The 20,984-nt window shown below is 35.1% G+C and overlaps 2 protein-coding genes across 2 annotated transcripts; one reads left to right on the forward strand and one right to left on the reverse strand.

Annotated features, from left to right (window-relative positions):
* Positions 1-40: 40 nt before the first annotated feature.
* LOC128166408 (annexin A4-like) lies at positions 41-4,088 on the reverse strand. The gene is made up of 9 exons (XM_052831558.1): positions 4,019-4,088; positions 2,474-2,552; positions 2,287-2,381; positions 1,970-2,083; positions 1,774-1,864; positions 1,466-1,614; positions 784-961; positions 509-621; positions 41-402 (listed from the first exon to the last, which is right to left on the reverse strand). The coding sequence occupies exons 1-9, from the start codon at positions 4,037-4,039 to the stop codon at positions 274-276; spliced, it is 969 nt and encodes a 322-aa protein (XP_052687518.1). The 5' UTR covers positions 4,040-4,088; the 3' UTR covers positions 41-273.
* A 3,672-nt stretch (positions 4,089-7,760) lies between these two features.
* On the forward strand, positions 7,761-13,303 carry LOC128166409 (uncharacterized). The gene is made up of 2 exons (XM_052831559.1): positions 7,761-8,685; positions 12,159-13,303. Exons 1-2 carry the CDS (start codon positions 8,462-8,464, stop codon positions 12,631-12,633), a joined length of 699 nt encoding a protein of 232 aa, XP_052687519.1. The 5' UTR covers positions 7,761-8,461; the 3' UTR covers positions 12,634-13,303.
* The last annotated feature ends 7,681 nt before the right edge of the window (positions 13,304-20,984 follow it).

Genomic DNA, 20,984 nt, shown 5'->3' on the forward strand with positions numbered 1-20,984 from the left:
TTCTTGCATTCTCATAACGTTTGAAAAATAAAAAAAAATCTACGTTTGACATTTTCTTTATTCTGAAATGAGCCTTTCACAGTTCCGAGACCAACGCTACAGCATGTACTATGTTATATCTTTCAAAAACCAAATGTTCAGAAAAGGCAATTTCAACCAGTCATGAACTAATAAAGGGTTTGTTTAGAACCCAGGAAGCCCAGCGTGCTCAGTATAAATGGTCAGTGCAGAGCAAAAAACGATGCAATTCCTTGTAAGTCTGCACTATCCATGCTATTCTGTAGGAGTGGCAAGTTTCACGAGAAGTTTCCCGTAATCTCCGCTGGTGTCTCCTTTGATTGCCAAGGGTAAGCTCTCTCCATATTTCTTCAAGTAAGCCTCTCCAATGTCCTTCAAGTCAATCTACAATAAATGGCATTTGATTAACCCATATGTTGTTTATTTTCTCTACAATATGACAACGACTATAGAAAGCAGAACTTTAACTCGCAACCCCCTTTTCCAGTACCTCGCAACGAGAGACGATGAGCTGCATCAGACGTTCGTCGTTGGTGCCGACACCTTTGATACACTTGTTGATACAACCCGCGTAGTAATCCATTGGGTCTTTTATATATCTTACTGCAAGTGAGAGCAAGAGCAACGCAATGTAAACAATGAATATAACAAGAAACCCTACAGTCTCTTTTACTCATCAACTATTTCCAACTGAAAACGTATGGAGGACAGGTTAACGATTGAAAATCGCAAAAGGGTAATTAAAAAATGCAGACAAGCCCATACCGACTGCCAGAAAGGCTTTGCACAGGTTTCCACTGGTTTCATCTTTGATGGCTCCTTCTATGTCCATCTGGCTGATACTTTTGTATTGTTCAAACACTGCTTTGAGATGGGGAGGACTGCGGGACGCCAGGATTGCGTTAAACACCGAGGTGTTGGTCCCTATCTTGTTCTCCCCCGCCTGCAATAACCAAAGAAAAAAACCACCACAGGTTTAGTTATGGTACAGGTGAATTAATGTATAGTGAAACGACTTAAAGTATAATTGATCTAACGTGCTTTGCACTTCTTTATTATATGGTTGCTATCCGATCAAATCCCATTTACACTGTATTTGATATAACCTAGGTATAAAATATTCTAGGATCATGATTAGAAAAAATTTCACATCTAACTGTGTTGTATTTATTTCTTCAAATATCATTTCAAATCTGATGGAGCGCATGAAGAAGTCTGTGGCGCTTTAATATCATCCACGGCGAGAAAATCAACTCCCAAAATATGCGGCTCTCCATGAAAAGGTCGTGTGACAAACCGGCCCGCGATCCAAAATTTGCTGAAGTTTTTTATACAGACATATTAATAAATACAATTTGTATATTGTACTTCTGTCTTCATCATCAAGTATATCAGCGAAAACTGAATTTTATACTCTGTACTTTGTCAGTATCACCCAGTGTATTACCTCGTAGAGATCTTTGGCGTCCTTTTGGACCTTCGCATCGTCCAGTTCCTGCTCCTCGCTCCTGTTGGCCTGCAATAGGCTGATCAGTATGTGCTGGAAATGGCCGCTAGTGTCTTTCCTTACGTCATCCTCCAAGGACCTGTTGTAAACTGGAAAACCATACAACAATTTATATCAGTTAGTTTTGGTTTTTACACCTTGTATATGAATCAGTGTATTAAGAGGCATTGTACATGTATGTGCTTTACGATTTCTTTACAGATACATGTACACTGTGTGTGTGTTTGTGAAATACATTTCAAACTTACATTTCTGATACTCCTCTTTAATAGATTGGATTTCACCATTTGTTTTGCTGCACAATATTTCTATGAGCCGTCCTTCATCAGTACCAAGACCCTGTTTGGATGCAGTAAAACAAGTACTGTAATAATGAGCATAAGTTGTGAATAGTAGAAGATTTTAGATTGACAGGAGAACAAATGGAATTAACAGTTACAGTACCTCGATGGCCTGACGCAGACAGTAGGCATCAAACATACGACTCGGCATCAGCAGATACAGACACAGCTTCTCAAACAGCCCACTTAGGTCGCCTTTAATGTCCTCTACCAAATCCTACAGCATCAGAAACGAATGATATCATCTAATTGGACAGGTATAGTATCACTTCGCCAAAGACAATACAAGTAGCATCATCGATCGCTTGCAGATAGACAATTCAAATACCGGTACAAGTACTAATAACAAACGTTTCAACTGTTTTATTCACTCTGTATATGGTTATTACAATTATTCAAAACTCTCTTGATCTGTTTTACCTGTCCAAACATGGTTTTGTACATCTTCTTGATTTCCTGTCGTTCATAGTTGATGTGTCCGGCTAACACCTCGATGATGGCGTTTTCGTCGGTTCCTACAATCACACTAAGCATCAACAAAGTGTTTGAACACATGATTTTGACAATCTTATTCCTTATTTGAGGGAGGATATCGTGAATGGCTTACCGAGTCCTTGTATGGCTTTGTGTAGACGATGGGAGGCGCTTTCTGGGTCATGGTTTCCTCCGGCTGGTTTGACTGTCCCCTTCAAAGGTAAGGAAAAAGAAAACCCCACAATTAATTTGGCACAGTTAGATACATAATACGATGTTCAGTAGACGTGATTTGCAATGAAATTAATATTTTGTTAGAACAATGACGCCATAACGATTCTTTAGTGTTACTTCTGGACAGTGCTTTGGCAATTGCAAAGGGTAACGGGATCCAAAATAACCTTCTGTTGCGACTTTTATCTCATTGAAATATAAAGTTCTTTCATGAAATTGTAAGGAATTCTGTTGATATAAAGATACGCAAACTGAAAAATGTCCATGTTCGATTTTTGGGTCGTAACGTCTGCTTTAATAAAATAATAAAGAAGTATCTTTTATTACAAGGTAGCGCATGTTTACAGTTAAAAGCCTCTAGTATGTGCAGTAATTTGATGTGATATTGAGTGTTATTTGAATAATGTGAATAAGAATAAAGCCCATATTGAAGCATAGACGTTCTTGACGTAAACATGTAGTCTTTGCCCGAGAAAAAAAAACCTGACTCTGATAAGTTTTTCCCCAAAAGAGGGGGAAAAGCGCTACAACTATTAATTTTCAGAGGTAAACAAATTCAGCATAAAGCATCCCCTTCCGCAGTAACTGCCCTAAGATAGAATCTCCACTTATATTTTTATCTACCAAATTTGTGTTTGGTGAATAATTGTTTGTATTCTTAGGATGAAATCGGAAGTCTAACTATGAATAGACGGTTTGTATGGAACTATAATGACGTTAAGGAACTTTTTTTAACAATACAAATAATTTTTGTTTGCACGTTGAAGTTTTTGTTTCACACATGCAGTAAGCATATTTTAATTTCATGCAGCAAATATGTTCCCAATTTTCCCAATAGATTTTAACTTTGGTTGATCTTGCATATAGATGTTGAACATTGCTACCTTTTCCCGATATAGACAATTATTAGATGGGATAACGGCATAAACTGGACTGTGTCTGAGGATTAATCTTTTTTTCAGTTTTCTGTTTTAAAGTTATTCAATTTGTCTTGGGTCCAAAATCGTCGCTTACCACAGTCAATATGTACGATCGTCGGACTCCGGATCGTGACTTGAGACGATATGAGCCCATATGAGTCGATAGAATCTCCAGTATTAGAATTTAACTGGAGGTGTAAGGGGTATTTCTATGTCAGGCATATATTTCCGGAAAAAAATCTGAACCGGGTCTCCCAAGAGAGCGACAAAACCGGAGAAAGCCAATGCTTCAATACCGCTACATAGATTGTATAGCGTTGTTGTCATCGCCGTGCAGACGTGTGTTTGTAAACAAATATGACAGTGCGTTCATTTTGATTTTCTTTAATTCTAAACTAACATTTTTGATTGAGACCAACTAATGCCAATTATTTGAAATGTTGATGGCGGCGTAAAATTGATTAAACGACACTGATTTCTATTCAGAAACCTCATAAATTCACAAAAAAATAATGATAACATACCTCAAAATACACAAGCGCCATGATACCTTACCGTGATCGATTTTATTTATTATGTATATAAGCCGTATGTGTAAGCTGTTTATTAAAGACCAGCAACCCGTAAAGGTTCCAGAGGATTTTAAATACAGTATAAGATGCGCCATCAATACAATTTTTTTTTTATCTTCAATCGTAGAGAGAGAGAGGGCGGGGGGGGGGGGGGACAGACAAAGGACAGAGGAATACAGACAGACGGACAAACACACGGACCGACAGACGGACAAACAGACGGACATACACAGATAGGCATCTAGAGCTGAAGTGCAACAATGTCTTTCGTCATTTTTAACAACAACAAAAATTAATTTAATAAAGGGAAATTGACCCACAGAGGAATTTTTAATATACATTTTTGAAATCAAACACGGTGTGTTAACTGAAAGTAACAACAAAGTAACATCATACAAAAGGATTTGAATAAGATGAATTGAATTGTTTGAACACCATTTTCACTGCGTAAAGAACTGGCAAGATTTGGAACCCTTCCATCAACTTCATTAAATATGTCTCCTCTTACGGGATCAAAAGTCAGAGTATAAATGCTTTTTGCAGCGAATCCAACATTAAAACTTTCTGTAGAACACTCGGGGAATATCCGTCTGCTCGCCACTTAAGCGCTAACGCTCCCAAATGTTGAGATTAATCCCAAACAATGAAATTACCGTCAATTTATGCTCGGCTTTAACACATGTTTTACGGCTGGCTTGAAGTTATTTAAAAAGTAGCAGAATATATACACCATTACTTTAGATTTTGAAAACAGTGATGTCAAAAAGTGAACTGTTGCCGTTAAGGGAACCTGGCCATGTAGTAGCGCGTTTTTCTGTGGGTAAGAGATGTGTGTGACCGCGGGGTGAGGTTTTTTTTTATTGAGTGCCACAGGAGTTAAAGAAAATGAAGAATCAGAATGGGAGAAGCAAGATGTGGGAAAGTGATGACCTGCTGGCATGTCTTACGTAAGTAGACATTTCTTGTAGTATTGGACCAATACTAGTAGAAAGTATAGATAGTTGGCCTATTAGACAATTTCTTATCATAAGTAGACAATATATCTGACCGAACACAAAATTTCTTTTAATAATTAAACCATATTCCGTATTATAATAATAACGATATAAATATTACTATAGTACTGGAAATCCTTTATAAATAGATCTATATGTAAAAAAGATTTTAACATTATGTGCCTGCAATTAAAAGGAACTTATAAAACATAAATTGAGTGCTTCAGACTGGAATCCTTCATGTAAAACAGTTTTAAGATCTATGTTCAAATAATATTGAAATTATATCAAATTACATGTAGATGGGCTTTGTTCGTGCTGAGTGCTAAAGGGTTTGGCGTCGGGATGGTACTTTCTCAGAGATGCATTGTTGACAACAAGTTACATGTTCCCATTTATTCTAATCGATTCAAAATTTAAAATCAAACCTTACTGAATTCGTACAGGTTTTTAAAGGATATATCAAGTGGTGTGTTAAATTCGTAACATTGTGGCAAATCTCTCTCTCTCTCTCTCTCTCTCTCTCTCTCTCTCTCTCTCTCTCTCTCTCTCTCTATGAAATTTTCAAATTCATTGGAATTAATTGTTTTGCTATCGGGTCTTTATGAAATATGTACTTAGTACATATTTCTAAATTGAGATTGTATCTTAAAAGAAAACAACTATTCGACAAGTTCCCTTAGTCTGAGCTTTTCAAGGGCTCTTCTTTGAAACTATGACACAAAATTTCTACAGACTATATTTATACACGAAAAAGTGTCAATTCTAATAGACCCTTCAGGTTTTTAGTACGGGTTTCTAGCAAGAGGGCTCCACGGAAGGATCGTAGGTGGTTGCTGGCTACTCCACTTGTTTGGCAATAGATCAACAGAAATATATCATAATTTTTAAACTCAACGGGCAGGATCCATTCACCCCCACCAAATTATAAGTAGGAAATTTAAGAAGTTTGAATTATTTGAATATCAAGGACCCGTTTGCAGGTGTCATATTGTGACCAGTCTGTCCATCCGCCCGTCCTTCAGTCAGAATCTCTTTTTCGGTACGTCTGTTCTCCTCCCCTTGGAGTTTAAAAGTCTAACACAAGGTTAAGGTGCATAGCAGGCTCCTTGTCCGGATCATATAACCTATACTCTCTCCCTTTGACCAAATCTGACTTATACTTCACCCAAAGATTGCACCTTTGGGTACAAATTATGCAATGATTTTGAACAAAACTTCTAGGTCAAAGTTCAAGGTCATATCAGACCACTTTAATAAATGTGTTCGGGCCATATGTTATATCCACTTAGCCCTATCTAGTCCACCAAACAGCATTAATACTGTCTTTAAATGGGAACGTGAGATTCCATTGTGTTTTTCGGATGGGGTAGGGGTAGTGAAAAAATGGCTGCAGGTCGGCTCAACGACATGTCCACCGGAATTTTCCCGTAGAGCTACAGACCTGCAGGTAATGGGAGAAATGCTTTAGGGAAAAGTTTTGAGAAATGAATTCAATATTTATATAGACGGGTCACAACATTATTATCAACATATAAAAGACACGCACTAACTCATCACATTTTATTTATTCTTCGATAGAATTTATTTTGGACAACAACATTACAGAGAACAAAAACAAGCTGTCTTTGAAAGAACAATGAGATTTACGATTTCAATAACGGTGCAAGGCACAAATTCAAAATTCATTTACAATTTCTATAAAGAATGGCACGCATCATTAAGCTGTTTGCACAGTGAAAGGAAATGTATGGAAATATTCTTTCAGGTAATCAATTTCAACAGCAATAAAAACTTGTTCAATTTTTCCCTTCTCTTTCTATTGAACACAATTATCGAGGGGAAAACATGCTTTAAAATATCAGAATAAGTTTTTTGTTTTTTTTTATATTTGCTTTAAGTTAATATCATCTTGTACTCAGCTATTAGCTAAACTCATCGTTATACTCAATATGTTGAAGAAGCGCAAATAAGTGCAATGTTACAAAATGATTTCGAGTTGCTAATTTATTAAATTAATTGGTTACCGATGGTGTTTACAAAAGTGATATTTTAAGTAAACACGAGAGATCAATGTGCCATCGATCTGTGAAATTTTACTGTAACAAAAAGGACAAACACACACGAGTCATCGGCTCAAGTCATCTTGTCACTATAGACGACGGACTGCTAACAAATTATCTCCATGACGCTATTTTCTATAATTATGTTAAGACAAATATACTTTTGAATAATTTAATTAACGTATTCTCAATTAATTTTAATGTATTTACATGTAAAATGATGGTCGATTGGTTATTTGTTAAGCGTCCAAAATCTCTCTCTCTCTCTCTCTCTCTCTCTCTCTCTCTCTCTCTCTCTCTCTCTCTCTCTCTCTCTCTCTCTCTCTCTCTCTCTCTCTCTCTCTCTGAGATCCCTGAGATTTGTCGTGTCGTGTCTTCTCAGCACCATTGTGTACCTAATAGATTTCAATCGTGTTTACAGCAATACACAAGAAATTTAATCCTCATCACGTATGCACGCGTCTGCTTACTTATCGTTACTGTAAATTTGTTTTCCCTTTACACCCGTGAACCTCTTTTAAAAAGAGACAATGACATGCCCAATGATTTTTTTTCCAAAGGAACACCTTAAGACAACGTAAAATGCACAACCATTTCATGGATGGTAAGTCATCAAAAGAAACCTCAATACGACATAACGGGTGTGCTTAAAGTTGTCGAGTTCTGTGTTTAACCTTCTGGAAACTTTGGTTTTCTGTTACAAATACCAATGCATTGACATAGATGCACCTTGTGTATAGGACGAAATCGAATATCCGCCTAAAAGAAAAGAATGAAGTACTCTTGGTTTGAATGAGGTACATTAAGTACCCGTCTGAATTGCTGGGTGATCGTTATGCTTAATATTGGAGGTGGTCGATTAGCAGAGTAACTAAATGATTATATGGATGCATGGAGCCCTTTAATAAGATGGTATCAAATGGTCTCAGTTTATAGCGCTGCAGTATGCTCTACATGCGCTCGATTGGATGGGTATCAATTCATTGAAAATTGTATGGAGTGAAGGATGCTTTTTACTGATTTCAGTCAAAACACATCGATTTCAGTAAAACAGGCGTGCTCGTGAGGGTCCGTTTCTTAATACTAGTTTTGGTGAAAGCACAGTGAGAATTTGTGTGAATTATAATCGGATTAGTTGTGTAACGTGGCCTTTTTACCAAATGCTTTGTTGCAAAGCTTAGAAGAACGAGGTATTACGGGAGTGCAGTACGCCGTTCTTATTTCTCTACCCTAACCTTGTAGCCAAGGGAAGTTTCAATGATGGGGAATCACGAAAACTGTTTTTTACTTTAATTTAATTCCATCTCCAATTTTATTGTACGTTGAAAAGTGTGTCCATGTCTGCCAGGCGAGAATTAACTCATCGAGAAAAAACAAGCCTACCCCAAATTAACGGGGGTGGGATGATGTTTTCTCCAGCACTTGTGTCGGAGCTGACGGACATATTTCCACTGATTGGGATTAATAGAATTGATATCAGGTTCAGTGAAAAGAAAATAGAACGCTCTGGACGTCATTTTACAGTTATAAAGAAACGAGTTGATCCAATCACAGATGACAGGCAAGTAAAGCCGGGGCAGTCACCATATTTCAAATATGCAGTATATTATGATTCATGAACTAAATATGTGCTTTTTCAAATAAGATATTAACAAATATGCCTTTTAGAGAGAGAGAGAGAGAGAGAGAGAGAGAGAGAGAGAGAGAGAGAGAGAGAGAGAGAGAGAGAGAGACTATTGTATTTTAACACAAATGGCAACCATCAAAGCAACGCACACAAATTTTCCAATAATTATTAACGATATTCATGTATACTCGATAGATATATATACTTTAACTATTTTCATTGCGGGAAATGAACCATACGTCTATATATGGTAAAGGTACAAAATTTGACAGAATAAATGAAGTATTGAAAATGTATAGAAACAAAACCTACATGTATATAAAAACAGAGTGATCAGCTGGATTACTGGAAGCTTTGTTTTTGCTGTTGTCGGTCAATATTAATTCACTGACTCTCAGTCTATCGAATTCCACTAAGTACACTTCTCCGCCATGTACTTATTTTTTTACATTTCAACGAAAATAAGTAATTAACCATTTTGTCTTTGTGTGATGTTCATAAAGATTTTGAAAGGTCTATTCTTTATTTTTATTTACCCAAACTTGACATGGGTTGTGTAACATTGTGAATTTTGTTAGCACCTTGCAGTGTAATTAAAGTCAACCTTTGTCGGAATTACAATATTAAATTCATAGATTAGTGACTTTGTAGCAGGGTTTAAACAAAAATTAAAGTGACCCAAACACTTGAATTAAAATGCTTTACGAAAACATCCATTTTAATTCCGGTTTTTTATACGGCAAACTGTGCCAAAATGTTTATCTTTGGGTTGTAATGTAAAGATAATTCGATCATTTAATCAGCGACCACATTCAATAGACATGTTCTTTTTTAAAACCTGTGTATATTTTGATATCGAATAGTTATGCATTGAGTTAAGTTCCAAACAGTCACATTGTTTGCGGGTGACGAAAAGGTCCGCTCGATTCGGAGCAACCATGGACAGTCTCGTCGTCTCGGGCAGTTCCGTGCCCCTCAGGTAGGGAATCTCTTTCATTTTTGTTCGTCCATCTTTCTCTGATCAAAGACTTAAAACAAACCTTTCTCTATCCTTGAGATCATGTGAAGACTCATCGAAATCTCAGACAATTATCATTTGCATTCTTGGGCCTTTTAATAACGTGAGCCTCAGTTGCGTGCATTAATTCAAAGTATCGAATTCTAGTATATGTCATGTCTCGTCTGATGGGGTTGGCTTGTAACCGGAACAATGTAGATCCATGTTTGGCCATTAGGAAAATCCCATGTTGCCATTGTTCTTTTGTTGTGCATTTAATAGGAATCCCGGAGCTCGGTTTTCGCGAAAGAAACACGTAGACAAAACTCCACACCTTATTGCAATAACAGACCGGGACAATGAATCTTTGTTTGGTTTACAGTACATATACCACTCAGAGCAGAAATCCTTTGTTTGAGGGAAATTGTTTCCTTTGATGAAGTATGTACACAGAGGTTCATTTTTATTTGGGCAAAATCTTTATCGAGTAATGCGATATTGTTTAACATATACACAGGTTGTTCTGTTCTCTTTTTGCATGTTAGAACATTCTCTATCCAAGTGCGTTGTTTGGAGGTTTGCATCTTAGTGGCTTCCTTGCCTGGTGAATTTATGTTGGAAGTTTTGTGGATATTCCCCGTGTGTCATTAGAAAGAGTTCCTTATTTTCAATGGTGTTAACGACTGAACAAGTGTTTATCATGGTCTTACTTGTACTCGATGGCATAGTTGTGGCAGTTTGTAATACTTCACTGTACTAATTTCACTAATATCGATCACCCTTTTTGATGCATGAAACGATCATCTAAAGGAACATTCTTTTCTTGGTTTTTTTTCGGAAAAGTAAACATTTAAACCAAAGGGCTGCTGCACGAACTTGGATATTATTAAATGTTATTGAGGATTTAACCAGTTCTTAGTGTCAGGGTTTCTTTAGAGATTTAGGATTTTTCACGGCGCAGCTACGGCAGCGTACCATATGTCACAGAATTGAAATGTGTCTTGTGTTTTAAGCAATTGAAGGGAGAAATAAATTAAAAATGTCTTTGAGTGCCAGCCTATCACGTTTGATCCTTAATCAAATAGATGAAGATCGACATAAAAATCTTATCCGTGAATAAACAATCGACATGTCATGTACCTAACCATTTGTATTTTATATCTCTTTAATGTGCAACGGGCTTGATCGCCAATTCTAAATAATTGCTAGTGGTCCTGTTATTTTAGTAGATAACGCCGTTTAAATTCGACTGTAAATATTGCTGTTAGATTTTTCAAGTTTTGTAAGTCTTTGAAAGAGGATATTAAGTTAATATGAAAGTCGCTTTCTAATATATTGCTTAGGGAAACATTCAGTGCTTCCACTATCCATTCTCCATTGTTCGGAAATCGGCCTAATCTCATCTCACCGTTTGGACAAAATCAGAAAATTTAGTCAGACCATGTTCTAAAAGCACTGGAGTAATTTATCACACTATTCATATAAACATAACTGCGTTGTGACTGGCCTCCTTTTCACTTTATGATAGGATATCATGTTGGTGTTCGCTTCGAACAGTTTGAAAGTTGTCGGAACATTTATGAAATTCTTATGAATCATTCTGTGAAATGACAGCTATGAGGCGAAAATGCAACTTCTGTTTGCTTTCTGCGCGCATAACGCCGCGCGAATCCAGGTAAGCGTTTTTACCATCAGTCATTGCATCTTTTGTTGAATGGGGATTATTGTGGGACGTAACAGAAAAACCCGGTAAACCAAAGTATAAAAAACCTCTTGTTCTCCGTGAAAGTTTGGTCAAACAAAGACATAATTTCCGTGTTTGCGATTTATATTTGTTCATGGCAGGATTTAATTTTTTCCATCTATATAATGCATTTGTTAAGATTATATGTTTATTTGTGTATATTTGTGTATGTTACTTTGAAAATTCATTTTGCAGGGATTGAATCTTTGCGATTGCATTAGTTTTACAAAGGCTATTTATGAAATTTCCTCCAAGAGAGATTTCTTATAATTGGGAAACATAAAGACATTTTATTCTTTAAAATTTGATTCACTTTCTCTATTTTTCCATCTAATTGTATGTTTGCTTTAAAAGCACCCGGGCGTTTATTTCAAAAGCCAACAAGTATTTTTGAATTTGGTCAGTGCTGTGAGAAATTTTCGGAAAGGATATCATCCCCATAAATTATTGAAGAGAAAGTCATTGTAAACTCAAACACCGATATCGAACATCGTCAATACCTAATCTGATACGATTTATGGCCCGTGTCACATTCTTGTACACAACTCTTGAAACGGTATGAATTTTTAATGGTTCCACAAATGCTGGAGGTAAGATAAGGGCAATGGACATCAAGTGTTTCGTCTACTAAGTATAAATGACCGTTGTTTTCTTCTTTTATTCCAGAAATATGGATACCAGTAGTGACGGGTTTGACTTGCCGGAAGACGCCATAGATAAGGTTGCGCGAGCCAATTCCGTTAGGACGGACTCTGCCCAGATTCTTCCAGAGGTTCGCGCCTCACCATGTGCTATTCATTTCAAAAAGGACAAAAAGAGTGACCTATTGTTTTACAATAATTATCAAACTGGACAACACTCCCCAAGTGCCGTTAGGAAATCATTCTCAAAAAATTCATTTACAAGAGACGGTCGGAAGTTACGTGGATCTGACAATATTCACCCAGATCGCCGGCAACCACCGGCTTTGATGAATACCCTTCCAAGGGGTATGCCTTCCAAAGAGTTCGTTATGACTTGGTTAATGCATGGGTCAGAACCAGGAGGGAAAAGTCATTTCCCGGATATTGTGATTCCAGATGGCAGGCCAAAAAAGTCCAAGGGACGAGATTCCGTGCGGAAATCTACCATCAGTGAATAGTTGAGTTTTACTACGATTTAAACAACCAAGATTTTGTTTCTAGTCAATATTCACTATGGTGTGTTGTCCTTTTGGCCTCTACAATGAATCGATTAGCGCATTTTGTGTATGACTATGGGATTTGTGATCTAACGGGAGGTGAACGACACACTATGGGCATCTACTGTATTGAACAGGTGCACGGATCATAAATCTTCTTTAAATGCCTTGGCATTACTAAGATGCATTTACCCTTGTATTTATGCTAATCATTTGTCATTCGTCTTTATAAAAGACAGCTGTAAGATTACAGTGATTAAAATGATTAATATTTATACCTACCTTGTAAGCCAATATTTTTCATATGAATACTTGTGGTACGCCTTACTAAGAATGGCGAATCAAAGTATTAAGTTGTGAAAGGATGATTTTGATTTTTGTACGTGCGCTACTTTTGTCTTTCCCTAGAAACTATTCAAGAAGGAGAGTGCTCTAATAGACATCTCTAATATGATTATATGACTTAATTAATTAATAGTTCTAATGTCATATTTAATCGTGCTAGAATTAAATTTCGCATTAATTGTGAAATGTTTCCTAATATGATATGCATGAATATATTAATATCATTTAATACTGTTTTATCATGTTGCCATATCATTGTTTACATTACAAGAAAATATGAAAATAGGTTTTATTTTATGTTTTCTTTTCCGATCAGTTTAGTCTTGTGACAACAAAGCTGGACAGTTCCTGTTCTTGCTAGTGTTTTGTTGCAAAAAGAATTTCAGGAACAAAAACATATACATTTATGGGGTTTTTTTTGATTGATTTTAATATTCAAATATCATGCAAAAAACCGGCACGTTTCTCTTCAACCAAACATGGGACAAATTCTATTATTATAATGTCGTGTTAAATACTGAAATATGATTGGTTTAGACGCAGTTGATAAATCAATCTATTACCCTCGGCGTTAGCAACACACTTGGCAACGGGTAATACAACGAATTGTTATATGCGCGTACGGTTCGCCGTAGAATTCACGTCATTTCTATATAAAAACAGTAAAATTTCTCTAAGATTAAGGTGCCTGTTTGGGAGGGTAACAGTTGAAATTGACACCCCGAGAAAACCATTGTCAACCGACGCGTAGCAAAGGTTGACAATGTTTTTCGAGTTCAATTTATTCTGTTCTATTCATATACTAGTAATGCCATGCGAACGTATTTCCTCACAACTGAGATTCAATAGATAAGGCATGGACTCAAATGCATCCTTTTGTATATTCTTGTCATTTTAACGAACAAGTCTGAAAAAAATATCTGACGATAGTCTATGAATATTGACTGAAACCCGTATCGTAAGGGTGGGCGATAGAAGAAAAGACTACCACTTTCCCCTGAAGCAAGCGAGTGGTGTCCTTATAGAACCATTTTAACAAGACCTTGGACTTTCGGTTGGACTTAGCTATCTATTTCTTGCGTCAAAACAAGATAAAAATGACGCGGTTTCAAGCAAAATACGCACAAATTGCTTAGTCTTAGATCCAAAGCCAAACAACTTTTGTTGATTTCAAAGAGTCATGGCTGAGTGCCTAGCAATAAAATAGACAGGCCTACATGTACGTACGTCACATTGCTGTTTGGCACAACTACCCAAAGTCCAAGCTCTTGTTAAGGTGGCTCTATACACCCACGGTTTATTCCAATTTTCAATAGAAGACCACAAAACATATACTTATCAAATATTAAAATGATGATAGGGACACTATATGTATTTTATTAAAGATTTTTTTAATGTTTTTGTAAAATAATTTTAAAAAAAATTAACTATTAACTGAAATGTGCATTTTATGATTTATAGTTAAAAAAAACCTAAAAATTAATTGGCATTTTTTTTTTGTTCCAATGCGCATAAATAAAAGAGAAATGTCACCATACTGGTATGATTCTTTTGCACGAGGCCATTTTTTTGATGGGATGTAGTGTCATTTACCTTGCGAATTTGAATATAATACTTATATATCAATTTTCAGTAATAGAAAAGAAATTTGTTTTTAGCCATAACAGAATTTATTTCAGATAATGTCGCCTTTGACCTTTGAGTGCAACTGGTACAAGCTTGGTCGAAGTGGCCCCATCGGAATACCATAAGTAAGCAAGGTTCACAAGAAATTGTGTTTGTTTTTAACCGGGTTTTCCAACGGAAAAATCCGGTTATTGAAATGGTGAAAATGGCGGGTGGGCGGCTGCCAAAAGGGTACCCTCATTGTACGGATAACTCCTCCTACAGTTTTCAAGATAGGAAGATGTTTTTTTGCAGATCAATTGTACTTATATTAGAGGTGTGCATATTGCTAGGATTTTGATTTCTGATAATTTATCGAAAAAATACCAGCTATTGAACTTAGTCATTTTTTGGCAAAATATTGCATATAGGGTACCCTCATTGTACGGATAACTCCTCCTACAGTTTTCAAGATAGTAAGATGTTCTTTTGCAGATCAATTGTACTTATATTAGAGGTATACATATTGCTAGAATTTTGATTTCCGATAATTTATCCAAAAAATATCAGCTTTTGAACATAGTCATTTTTTGGCAAAATATTGCATATAGGGTACCCTCATTGTCCGGATAACTCCTCCTACAGTTTTCAAGATAGTAAGTTGTTTTTTTGAAGATCAATTGTACTTATATCAGAGGTGTGCGCATTGCTAGAATTTTGATTTCCGATGATTTATCCAAAAAATATCAGCTTTTGAACATAGTCATTTTTTGGCAAAATATTGCATATAGGGTACCCTCATTGTCCGGATAACTCCTCCTACAGTTCTCAAGATAGTAAGTTGTTTTTTTTGCAGATCAATTGTACTTATATTAGAGGTGTGCATATTGCTAGGATTTTGATTTCTGATAATTTATCGAAAAAATACCAGCTATTGAACTTAGTCATTTTTTGGCAAAATATTGCATATAGGGTACCCTCATTGTACGGATAACTCCTCCTACAGTTTTCAAGATAGTAAGATGTTCTTTTGCAGATCAATTGTACTTATATTAGAGGTATACATATTGCTAGAATTTTGATTTCCGATAATTTATCCAAAAAATATCAGCTTTTGAACATAGTCATTTTTTGGCAAAATATTGCATATAGGGTACCCTCATTGTCCGGATAACTCCTCCTACAGTTTTCAAGATAGTAAGTTGTTTTTTTGCAGATCAATTGTACTTATATCAGAGGTGTGCGTATTGCTAGAATTTTGATTTCCGATGATTTATCCAAAAAATATCAGCTTTTGAACATAGTCATTTTTTGGCAAAATATTGCATATAGGGTACCCTCATTGTCCGGATAACTCCTCCTACAGTTCTCAAGATAGTAAGTTGTTTTTTTTGCAGATCAATTGTACTTATATTAGAGGTGTGCATATTGCTAGAATTTTGATTTCTGATAATTTATCGAAAAAATACAAGCTTTTGAACTTAGTCATTTTTTGGCAAAATATTGCATATAGGGTACTCTCATTGTACGGATATCTCCTCCTACAGTTCTCAAGATAGGAAGTTGTTCTTTTGCAGATCAATTGTACATATATCAGAGGTGTGCATATTGCTAGGATTTTGATTTCCGATAATTTATTGAAAAAATACAAGCTTTTGAACTTAGTCATTTTTTGGCAAAATATTGCATATAGGGTACCCTAATTGTACGGATAACTCCTCCTACAGTTTTCAAGATAGTAAGATGTTCTTTTGCAGATCAATTGTACTTATATTAGAGGTATGCATATTGCTAGAATTTTGATTTCCGATAATTTATCCAAAAAATATCAGCTTTTGAACTTAGTCATTTTTTGGCAAAATATTGCATATAGGGTACCCTCATTGTCCGGATAACTCCTCCTACAGTTTTCAAGATAGGAAGTTGTTTTTTTGCAGATTAATTTTACATATATCAGAGGTGTGCGTATTGCTAGGATATTGATTTCTGATTATTTATGAAAAAAATACAAGCTTTTGAACTTAGTCATTTTTTGGCAAAATGTTGCATACAGGGTACTCCATTTCACTGGATACGGGTGGAAATGGATTTATGGATTCAGTTCACATAAAAGAAAACCCTGTTTGCTGTCACATTGACAGCTTTTCACTTGTTTTTTAATAATTAGAACCAATTCAACAAGACCTTGGACTTTCGATAGAACGTACATTGTAACTATCTATTTCTTGCGTCAAAACAAGTTTGAATGACGCTGATTTCAAGTGAAATATACACAGATTGCGTAGTCTTGGTTCAAAAGCTAAACAACTCTTGTTGATTTCACAGAACATTGGCTGAGAGGCAAGCAATGAAATAGACAGGCCTACGTCCCGTTGTTTGACACAACTACCCAAAGCTCAAGCTCTTGTTAAAATGGTTCTAAATGTTTTTTGATTAACTGAGGTATCAATCTCCAAATTTAAAAAGTAGAGTTACAAACATACTTCTTTACTTTATGCGCGAATATACATGTACATATTTTGCTTTACAATATATATTGACCCTTTATTTTAAAGAGAAATAAAAACACGTGCATTAGGGCGATGGTCTCAACCTGCAGTTTTAAATCGTTCACAAATGTAAATTGTTTTTCACTGTCCACAACAGATTTACCCGTATATACACCGAATTTAACAAGTCCCGTGGGCCAACCGCTCAACCAAGCAACAGTATCTTCTGTCAAAAGTATTTTAAAGATCAATCTTTTGTAAGAATCAAAATTCGTATAGGCTACGCATAATCACTGATTTTCTTCATACATTACAATTTGATAGAAGTTGATAAGTAAAAAAGCCTTACACCATTTATTTGTTGCTGCGTGGTTTCGTTGCCATGACAAAAAAGAGTTAAGATGTCAAAACTTTGAGAACATATTGTGAGTAATGCAAACAATTTAATGGGGTTTCCTGGTTAAAATATATTAAGAAATTGTTTTTCTTTATATTTTCCATGGTAACTAAATAGAAATTTCAAAATATGATTTCTTTAATTTAAAATTAAAATGCAGATCTTGAATTTTTAAGCACTATTAAGATTGTGCAATATAAAGAATTAAAAATGAAAATTAAGAACTGTTGCTATAGTAACAAGCAGAAAAAAGGGAATTTTTGATATTTTTTAAGGCTATGGACTTTTCAAAAAGTAAGAGTTTTTGTGTGATTATTTGATGTTTAATAATTTTCATAGCAACAACACATCTCTGTTGCATATGTAACAGAGACACTTATTGCCTCTGCTGGGGTTGAATCCAGGTCCTCTGACACGCCAGTCCAGAACTCTACCGATCAATTGTACATATATCAGAGGTGTGCATATTGCTATGATTTTGATTTCTGATAATTTATGAAAAAAAAAAATACCAGCGTTTAGACTTTGTCATTTTTGGACAAAATATTGCATATAAAGTACCCTTAATGTACGGATAACTCCTCCTACAGTTTTCAAGATAGGACATTTTTCTTTTGCAGATCAATTGTACATATATCAGAGGTGTGCATAATGCTAGAATTTGATTTCTGATAATTTATGAAAACCTTATGAAAAACTTTTGAACTGAGTCATTTTTTGGCCAAATATTGCATATGGGTACTTCATTTCACTGGATACAGTAGGTAGTGATTATCAATTCAGTGTTGACATCGATTATGGATACAATTCACTAAAGAAAACCCGGTTTGCTGTCACATCGACAGCTTTTCACTTGTCTTTTAGAAAATGAGAATTTACAATATACCAAATGCTGTCTTAAGTCTCTGATAGATGATATACGTGTGCAAAACCTTATCATATGGCTTCAAAGAAGATATAATTTGCATTTTTTCCATCTTTACCCTCGGTTACAATGGCAACGGTCACTCAAAACAACTGGTTTTTAAGAGTATTTTTGCATTTTACACCTAGCTATATCCGTGTAGAAATATATTGAGAATTGGTGACTAGCTTGCTATCATATTTATTTTTGACAATCCATAGCGAAGGTATTTGTTTCTGCGATAAAGTGTTCCCTGTACTATGATAATAACCAGAACAAAACAAGGTGTATCTAACTTTCAATTACGTGGAGTACATTGTCATGCACAAATTTTGATTATCAATAATCTAAATTTTTGTAAAGGACAGGTTATCGTGTCAAAGATTTTACTTCTGTTTCTTCTGTTTTTCTTCTAAATAGCGCGATTTTAATCAAAATACTTTCTCAGGGTTTGAATATGGCTATTGTTTGGAAAAAGCGTTTGTTAGGTTCAGATGTTGGTTAATCGCATTTACTCGTTCATCTAAATTTATGATAGTAAAAACGTCAAAAGTCTTACAGTTTTAGATACTTGAATTTCCTCACTTGCCATCTTTTATATTGCTAAAAACATTTACAGGCATCATATACTTCAAAGGGAATTAACTTAGGGATTAACTCAGGTGTCATGGTCTGAGCTATTATTCATTTATCGTTTTACACATGTTACATAATTTTTGTTTTATATACTGTTGAAATTCTTTTGTACATTAGTCGGAATCGGAAAGCCGTCCCGATATCACCGATCTGTATCAAAATTACTGTCAGATCCGTAATAAATGTTGACACGCTGATTGGACTTTCCTCGGTTACTTTTACCAAATTGAGGGCTACCACCCGAGTGTTGATCGGGTACAGCCGAGTGTCGATCGAGTTATTCAGTGGTCCTTATTGATGGTGCTAATTTTATTGTCGATAATCGTCCCAAACCTACGAAAGACGAATAGGGCCACTTAAAAAAATATTTTTATCTCGTAATTACGAGAAAAGATCTCGTTATTACGAGTTAATTATCTCGTTATTACGAGAAAAGATCTCGTTATTACGAGTTAATTATCTCGTTATTACGAGAAAAGATCTCGTAATAACGAGAAAAGATCTCGTAATTACGAGTTAATTATCTCGTTATTACGAGTTAATTATCTCGTAATAACGAGAAAAGATCTCGTAATTACGAGAAAAGATCTCGTTATTATGAGTTATTTATCTCGTAATTACGAGAAAATATCTCGTAATTACGAGAAAAGATCTCGTTATTACGAGAAAAGATCTCGTTATTACGAGTTAATTATCTCGTAATTACGAGAAAAGATCTGTTTTTGAAATGGCGCGTTTCATTATTCTATTCTTTTTATATAAAGTGTATGAACTACTGCAATGTCTATTAATATACACTTACTTAGCACATGTGATCATCGTTTAAAACGCATAATTTGATATAATATCGGACCAAGCAGGTTTAAAGAAATTTCAGAAGAATTAGCAAAGCAAATTGATTAAAAAATTCATTGAACTATATGTCAATAATTAAGAAGGATACGTGTTATTTTTTTTCAGACTCCAAAATGTTTATATAAAATCAATTATTTTCAATATACATGTAGGTTGTGTATGAACATATAAAACACAAATTCGGGTAAATCCTGTGTATCCATATCCATGACTGAAATTATATAGTCATTAAAGTGATCTGTAACTAATAAAACTGTGTTTTTACGACTATGGGACTACCTGGTATTTACTTCGGAGTGGGATTGTAATATATATATAAGTTGAATAGAAAAATTACATAAAGTTCTTTCCTTTTATTAATACCAGATGTCAAATCCAATCATTTTGATATGTAAAAATTTATGAATAATGATCGTTGGTATTTTTAAATATTGATCAAAATTGAATCAACGTTTCTTGAATGAAAAAGATAGACTTAAAGTGTGATCCAGTCGAATTCTTTTTCAGAAACGCACCATTTTATATAGATCTTTTCTCGTAATAACGATCGTAATAACGAGAAAATTAACTCGTAATAACGAGAAAATTATCTCGTAATAACGAGATCTTTTCTCTTAATAACGAGAAAATTATCTCGTAATAACGAGATCTTTTCTCGTAATTACGAGATCTTTTCTCGTAATTACGAGATAACTAACTCGTAATAACGAGATCTTTTCTCGTAATAACGAGATAATTAACTCGTAATAACGAGATCTTTTCTCGTAATTACGAGATTAAAATATTTTTTTATGTGGCCCTATTCGGCTTTCGTACAAACCTCTCTTGACTGGATGTTGCCGGGAAAATCTTTACGGACATTCCGGGAAATAGGATAATAGTTGTCATGTACAAATTTTGATTATCAATAATCTAAATTTTTGTAAAGGACAACATCCTCCCCTTTCTGTTAATCCCACGGAATTCGGGATTACATGTACATATACATTGTGCAACTATATATAGTGTTATAATACTATATGGTGGGTTTTTTATGACAGTAATAAGCGCACGTGAACCATGGCTTATTCTGCTTTCAAAC

The sequence above is a fragment of the Crassostrea angulata genome, chromosome 10, assembly GCF_025612915.1.
Source record: "Crassostrea angulata isolate pt1a10 chromosome 10, ASM2561291v2, whole genome shotgun sequence".
NCBI classification, from domain to species: domain Eukaryota; kingdom Metazoa; phylum Mollusca; class Bivalvia; order Ostreida; family Ostreidae; genus Magallana; species Magallana angulata.